Genomic DNA, 8,356 nt, shown 5'->3' on the forward strand with positions numbered 1-8,356 from the left:
ATATATATATATATATATATATATATATATATATATTTTTAAGGGCAAATCGTAATTTTTCAAATTAAATATGTATACCAGTTTTTTTTTTTAATTGGGGGCTATTAAGACCAAAATTTAAAATTTCAACACACACACATATATATCCTAGTTTTTTTTTTTTGGGGTGGGGTGGGGTGGGGTGGGGTGGGGGGGCATTGCTCTCTCTACCCCACTGTAGGTCCGTCACTATTTACATATTTTAATTAAATTTAAATTTCATTCTATTTTATAACCCTTTATTAAAATCTTGGCACATCATATATATATATATATATATATATATATATTTTGAATAATGGAACACAAAAATAGTACAAAAGATTTATATTCAGATTTCATATACAAAAATAACCACAATAAATGCCTAATGGTAGAATAAATTACTTTGGGACTCATAAAACCATCAATTTCATATGACTCAATAAATATGTCATATGAGTAAAAAAACATGTAAATCAATCACCATGTAATGAGCTTGAAGAATTTTCCTCCAAACCGATTTGGATGTAAAATTTGTTCAAATCAGCAAGTCACCAAGTATCAACCATGCATATTATAAAAAGTAAGACAGCTTAGAATAATGAACAAAGTCTGCCCCTCACTAGCTCACGTGTGCATAGTGCCTCAAGCTTTGCATCTATAAATATAAACCCAAATCATCTAAGAAATTCATTAAGCATATAAAATTATTTCTTTAAGGCTATTGACATTGTGTCCCTCATCTCCCTGTCTCTCCAAAATGAATAGGTTTAATCTGAAAGACCTTACATTGATACTTTTCATTGCATTTTCTGTATGGTCTTCAAGCTTTGAGAATTGCTGTGCTAGAGAAGGCAGGCAGTACTGGAGGCAAAGCAGCAAGGCTGTCCCAGCTTCTGTGCTTGTAAAGAAACCAAAAGGTTATAACCATGCTGGCCGCAGAATGTTAAGCTCAGCCATCTTTAATGTATTAGACTATGGTGCTAAAGGTGATGGACAAACTGATGACACAAAGGTGTGGACGATCTTATAAAAAGCTTCACATCTTGCTTCATGGTTCATTAGGAGTAATTATAATATATCTTTCTATTTTTTATCATTGATGTCCCTTAACATATATTATAAATTACTCAATAAGTTGTGGTAAATGAATGCTGATCTCTTTTAATGCAAGGCAGTCATTTGAAGCAGCGTGGGCAGCAGCTTGCAAGGTCGAGGCATCAACAATGGTTGTTCCATCTGGGTCTGTTTTCTTGGTCTTGCCAATCTCTTTTTCGGGGTCTAGTTGTGAACAAAACATTGTCTTTCAGGTATATATAAGTTACATATTGTCTATGTTTTTTTTTTTAAAATGCTAGTACATATTTTCAACCCCACTTTTATTGGTATCTGATCTCCCTCCCTTAATTTGTTCTAATTAATCACATCACAGCAGAACAGCGATGATGAGTCGCCTCCAAAAGCCCGAAAGTCGCCACCAAAGTCAATACTAGCAAAATAGCTAAATTGACTCCAAAAGGGAATGTTAGAGATTCTATATAAATTTTACCGTATAAACTTTTCTAAATTGATGTGTTAACATTTAAATATAAAAGAATAAAAAACTTATTAATTTTTTTATATTGTTGATGTAATACTAATTATATTCATTAATTAATTAATTTTGTAATAATAATACTATAGCATGTATAATTTTTTCAGATGACAAGAGCTTTTTCAGTCAGAAAAAGAAAAAGGAAAAAAATAAAAATAAAAAGAGCTTTTTGAGTCCACAAAAGTAATGACTATAAACATTCCTTTTCCATTTTCTTTGTTTTACGTCTTTTGCTTTTTCTTAATTTTTTTCATTTTCCTCATTAGAATAGGAGGAAAGGTAGCAACATCTCAACATATATGGGTCAAAGTCAAGGGATGTAATAAAACTGCCTCATCTTACATGACCGCCCTTACCTCTCTTCACCTCACACCAATTTTCCCCATCTGAAGAGGTGATGGGATAGGGTAGATTTTGCTCATCTTATCTTGTTTCATCCACTCTATATATATCTTAATAATTTCTATAAAAAATTACTTAAAATAGTTTATTAATGTACGTCTTAATGGCACACATTAGTAAAACTAAAACTCATATATATTAGTTAGTACTATTCCAAAACATTTCTCTCTCTCTCTCTCTCTCTCTCTCTCTCTTAATGGTATCATGATCGCCATTATCTTTTCTCTCTCATCTCTGCCTTTGAAATTATACTTTAAACTCATCTCACCTCTAACTTGCCTCGCTCTCATCCTGCATGGGAATCACGTCTTGAAGAGGAGACAAATATATCCATCATTTGAGCTTGTCCTTTTTCATTGTCATCCCTATTTATTGATACATACATTACTATTAATTTATGAAATAACCATGCAGTTGGATGGCAAAATCATAGCCCCTACAAGCTCTCAACCTTGGGGTTCAGGTCTTTTACAATGGCTAGAATTTAAAAATCTTAAAGGGTTTACAATCAAAGGTAAAGGTATCATTGACGGACAAGGTTCAGTCTGGTGGGGTGACTCGGTAAGTCTCTACATTATATGTCAAGTCAAGCAAACAAGGCCATTGCTTTTTCTAATTTTAAATAGCAACATTCACATCTAAATTCTAATTATTCTACCGTCTATAAAACTCTTTCTATAGGGGAATATGCCAAGCACCAAACCTACGGTAAGAATGTTTTCCTATACTAATCCTCATTTCACAATATAAAAATAATATTAGACCTTGATTGTTGTGTTATATATATTTTGATATGCAGGCACTCAGGTTTTATGGAAGTGATGGAGTGACAGTCACTGGAATAACAATTCAAAATAGTCAACAGACCCATCTCAAATTCGATAGCTGCAAAACCATTCAAGTTTATGACATAAATGTTTCATCCCCTGGTGATAGCCCTAACACAGATGGAATTCACCTACAGAACTCTCAAGATGTGGTCATTTACAGCACCACTCTTGCATGTGGTAATTTCAAATTTCTCATTAGGGTGTAGTGTCATCTTTATCCACAACACAAACACTATGAATGACTAGTTGCTCTAAGGACTAGGGCTGAGTCAGGAACATAAAGAAGTTGAATATCCAAGTCAACTATTCAAGCACAAAAATAACAAAGATGTAAACCCCCCCCCCCTTCCCAAAAAAAAAGAGCAACTTGAACTTACAAAGCACAATTTATTCTAGTAATGGATTTTTTTTTTTAATGAGAATTGTTGGATTTAAATACGATCAAAGTTCAAATAACACCTTGATTTTTCTAACGAAAATATTTAAAGTTCAAATCTTCATCCCTTATTAAGTATTGAATTATGAAAAACCAAAAAAAAAAAAAAAAAACGAAAGTTCAAACGTAGTCATCAAATTTTAAGTATGGGGTGTAATATGGTGACTTAGAATTTTGCTAAAACTATTGTACAATGTCGAAAGTCAAGAGTACAATGTTAAAAGTCAAAACTAGTGTTGTATATTGTCTTATGGTTGATTTTTTTTTTTTTTTTTTATGAATTAAAAATTGGGTGGAGGGCAATTTAAATTGGCGTCTTTAATAGTTAAATATTTAAGAAAGTATCAAATCTGGACTTTCATATTCTAATTAATAATACTCTAAATTCATAAATCAATATTAATATGCATGTCAATATTTGATTTTAATTTCAATAACTCTAGATATTGTTTTAATTATGTATTACCTTAGCAATTAAAAAAGTTACATGCATGTCTTTTTATGTTGATTGTTGTGCTTTCTAGCTATAAAATGTCAATTTTTTATTTATAAGTAGATAATGTCAATTAAGTCAGTAAACCAACAGAAAAATTCTCAATTAGGTAGATGGTTGAAATTTACATAAAATAAAAAGGCTAAAATTGAATTTAGTTAATTGAACTTTACTTTAATTAATTGTCACATTAGTCCGTAAAATTTAATTTTTGTCAATTTAATATATCCCTCACCCTATTAATTTGATCCTTTTGTTCAAATATGTTAGCAAAAAAAAAAAAATAAAGGTTTAAAAAAATGTTAGGGACGATCTGAAAATGTTACCTTGACAACCAATCTGTAGTCAAGGTAATTTAATTTAGAGAAATGATATGTCTACAACATTTTTACAACATTTTTACAACAAATCCTAAGTGGCAGGATGTTACTGGTTGTTATTGTTGGGGCAAAAAAGTAATCTTAGTGTTAGGTTCAAATTTGAACCAATAACAACTAACCACCTATGATTTGTTGTAAAAATGTTGTAAAAATGTTGTGTACGTAGCACCTCTCTTTAATTTATATTTAGACTAATATTATTAAGTGTGCTAACCTTGGTATTGGATATTAACACAAACACATTAATTACATTTTCAAAGTCTAACAAAAGTACAAATGCATGTGCCAGTCACATATGTGGGGAACCTTAACTTTTTCCTAGTCAAGAAGAAAAAAGCCAACCATAATTGGGCGATTAAATCTCTTCATAAGTGAGTTCTTTAAATTTCCCATCATAGAATATAGCCATGAATTTAAGGAAGATAATTAAATAACAATAATAAACACAAAATCGAAATTTAACTTGACACCTCTACAAGTCTACATATATAGAGGCAACTCGAATAACTTCTATTAAGTTCTGCAGGAGATGATTGTGTTTCCATACAAACTGGATGCTCAAATGTATACATTCACAATGTCAATTGTGGACCTGGACATGGAATCAGCATTGGATCACTAGGGAAGGATAACACTAAAGCCTGCGTGTCAAATGTCACCGTTCGAGACATAAAAATGCAGAATACAATGACTGGAGTCAGAATAAAGACTTGGCAGGTATAAAAATACATTCCATTTTCTTTCCTATTTTTTGACAGTCTTACGTGGAAGTTTATAAAATTAAACATGTATATTAAATCATGATTCATTAAATCATTTAAATAAGTTATATGACTAAAAAATATGTGGATAATTTTATAAGTTGTTGTGTAAGTAGTGGATTGAAGGAACTTCAATTCTTCCAAATTAGTTTATAGAAAATTTTTATCATAAACTGACATGTTAATTTTCAATCACACCAATAAAAAAAATGACTTGTTATGCTTTTCAAAATAACCTTTAAATTTATTATGACTAACCAGTTTGGGTTTTCAATACATATGCTATAAGTTAGCACTAGACTCACACATCGACTTATTAATAGTCATATTGTTTTGCAAATGCAGGGAGGGTCAGGCTCAGTACAAGGAATTATGTTCTCCAACATTCAAGTTTCTGAAGTTGAAACTCCCATAATGATTGACCAATACTACTGTGATAAGAGCAAATGTCAGAATGAAAGCTCAGCTGTGGCAGTGTCAGGCATAGACTATGTAAATATACAAGGAACCTACAAAGTAAAACCTGTACATTTTGCATGCAGTGACAACGTGCCATGCACTGGTGTCTCTCTAGCTACAATTAACCTAGAAGCTGCTCAAAAAAGCCAATCAAGTGACCCTTTTTGCTGGGAAGCATATGGAGAATTAAGAACTACAACTGTTCCTCCAATTGATTGTTTGCAAACTGGCAAGTCACCAATAGCCAAAGCTCAGTCTACTGTTGATTCTTGCTGAGCTTAGCCTAAATAAATATATTAGGACAAAAAATATTTGAATATTTCTCTAGGGATGTGCTGCTTATTAGTTATTTTTCATACCCAAGTTCCTATCAAATTAATTTAGACTGTACACCAAGTAATGAATGATTCAAGTGGATCAGCATACAATATTGTTATTTCTATTATTCATTTAAAAGAATGTATACCGTTTCATTTTATTTACATGTGTTTTCCAAAAAATTTGCGTGTCACACGTTATGTCAAGTGGCATAGACTTACTTTTATACAAATCTATAGTCCAAAAACTAAATGACTTTTATTTCTGCTACTTGCGTAATACTTATATTTAACATTACAATATATGTAATTGTAATTACTCTAATGAAGCCTTACAATAACAATTTTAGAGAAGTTCATTTAAAAAAAAAAAAAACTTGTCTAGAGTTCTTTTCAAAGGAATTCATTTATCTCTATGAGTATGATGACTTTGACTCATGGGATGATGCTACCGGTTAATATCAAACAATATTAGTATCAAGTATATATCAATCATCTATATTTGATATAAATTAGCGGTTAAACAATCATTGACCAATATTTAGTTGTGGCTAAAATATTTTTTTTTGGCTAAAATGTAAAACTCATGCTCTTAAGAGTGGTAACTTGAAATTCACTTGGAGAGATTTTTGCGTTGTTAAGGTTTTCCCTATTAATATAAAAATTACTGTGTCAAATTTAATTTCCGCTACACTCTAGATTAGAATTGTGATTTGTTGGTGTCTTCATGATATTTGCATAAAATCTGAATAATTGATCAGCTTGGGTAGTTGAATTAATTAACTGTGGTTAATCTATAACCCAACAAAGATGACTCTATCCTGCCTCCTTCAGAGCTTCTAAAACATTACTTAGCCTCTAAAAAACCTTCTACAAAAACATGCACACATCAGATCTCACTCTCTCTCATCCAAATAAACTCTCTTTTTTCTAGCATGTTGTTACATTTTACGTTTCTTGGTGCCTCAGTAGAAGTTTCCATGAACCAAGTTTGTTGGCTAGCTAACTTAAATGTTTCACAGTAGGAGTTTCTTTGGCAGAATATCACAATGGTACTACACCACGACATCATTCTTGAGGAATCGCTAAGGAATGTTAGATAGTACCATTTCAGAGTTCCACAAAGAAACCAAGTGGAGAAACTGTAACATCACTCCTGGGGAACTGTGACATTGCTCCCAAGAAACTACCGTGTCATTGTTCCTGAGGAACCAAGTGAAGGAACTCTGTCACAAAAAGTAGTCCACAATAAAATATAAGCCTTAACTATTACTTTCTCTATCCCAATTTATTTTTCCTGTTTGAAAAGTTAAACTTTTTAAGGGAATATTATTTATTATCTTGTCTGCATTCTAAAAATGTATAAGTTTACAAAATTACTCTTAAATAAATTTATCATTTTTTTTAAAAAAGAGTTATTCTTAATGAGGCAACTAAAAAGGTGCCTCAATTAGATTGATTTTTTAAATATTTGTTTGTTTTCTTTTCAAATGGTTTTGAATTTAAAGTAGGGGTATAATAGGAACACTAGCACATTAATAACTTTTATTTTTAGAAATAGGAAAATATTTTGGGACATCTCAAAATTGAATAGAAGACAAACAAACTGGAACAGAGAGAGTATATTTTTAGTGTCTGTTTGGGAACAGCTTAGTTAGCTAAAACTGAAAACTGTTTGCTAAATGTACTGTAAATAAAGTAAAAGGTAACTGCATTTTTATAGTGAAACCCATGAATCGTCCAAAAAATGTAATGAGACTTATGAATAGTAGCAAAAAAAACTAAATAATAAAAAATCTGGCTTTTTAAGTCAATGCCATACGCATACTTAATCTCATTTTTATTCTAAATATTATAAATCATTTTTTTATTCATTTTCTAAGAAAAAAAAAATTTACAACATTCAAACATTTAAAATAAATTTCATTGCCCAGGGTAAAGTGCAACCGTAGCATGCCAAAGGGTGACCCGTTGGCATAACTTCTGATCTCGACTTCCCGAACAACCTCAAGTCTAACCGCTAATGCATCAAAGTACGACGCGTAAAAACGGCCTCAACAACTTTAAAGAATAAAAATTCTGTTTGCCAAATATATATCGTGCCTCGTGTTGCCTGAAAATTGGGTTGAAGCATTTGTCAATTATACTAATACTGCCTAGAAATGTACTTAGCGGGCCAAGATTTCCCATCAGAAACCCAAAATCCTTATTGATAAAAGTCCCTGACAGGCCAGTCGGTAGATATAACAAAACATAAACCTTGATTCAATCTGATCCAGAAACAAAAAAAGAATTTTAAAAAAAGTCTGAACAAAGTGGTAGCAAATAATAAGCTCCCAAGATGATACATAAAATTACACTTCCTCCTTAATAATATTATTGATCCTTTTAAAGGCTATTAAAAAAAGTTATAGATCTAAAATCTAGAAAAAAAATTAACTAGCCCAAAAAAGTTAGTCCAACAACAAAAATGACAAATAGCATAGCCAAAAATAATTACGTCTAATCAATTACTTTTACCCAAAACAAATAACTTGACCTTTCAAAAGTTTTAGCAAAATAATTTTGTTCTTACCCAGCAGCAGACACACGCATCAAAGATACACACAAACATAAACACACAAAAGAATCGTCGAGTTCTATTATCATAAATGATTGCTAGG

General features: G+C 31.3%; 1 protein-coding gene across 1 annotated transcript; it reads left to right on the top strand.

The window, feature by feature from the left end:
- The first annotated feature begins 781 nt into the window (after positions 1 to 781).
- On the top strand, positions 782 to 5,762 carry LOC142622536 (polygalacturonase At1g48100). Its single transcript, XM_075796025.1, has 7 exons — positions 782 to 1,036; positions 1,200 to 1,331; positions 2,432 to 2,578; positions 2,699 to 2,725; positions 2,817 to 3,024; positions 4,683 to 4,873; positions 5,263 to 5,762. The coding sequence occupies exons 1-7, from the start codon at positions 782 to 784 to the stop codon at positions 5,650 to 5,652; spliced, it is 1,350 nt and encodes a 449-aa protein (XP_075652140.1). The 3' UTR covers positions 5,653 to 5,762.
- The last annotated feature ends 2,594 nt before the right edge of the window (positions 5,763 to 8,356 follow it).

The sequence above is a fragment of the Castanea sativa genome, chromosome 1 (genome assembly GCF_040712315.1).
Source record: "Castanea sativa cultivar Marrone di Chiusa Pesio chromosome 1, ASM4071231v1".
NCBI classification, from domain to species: Eukaryota; Viridiplantae; Streptophyta; class Magnoliopsida; order Fagales; family Fagaceae; genus Castanea; species Castanea sativa.

Coding starts and splice junctions, on each gene's coding strand:
- LOC142622536 (XM_075796025.1), top strand. CDS start 782: ATGAATAGGTTTAATCTGAAAGACCTTACATTGATACTTTTCATTGCA. Junction 1,037..1,199: donor GACAAACTGATGACACAAAG/GTGTGGACGATC, acceptor AATGCAAGGCAG/TCATTTGAAGCAGCGTGGGC. Junction 4,874..5,262: donor TCAGAATAAAGACTTGGCAG/GTATAAAAATAC, acceptor TTGCAAATGCAG/GGAGGGTCAGGCTCAGTACA.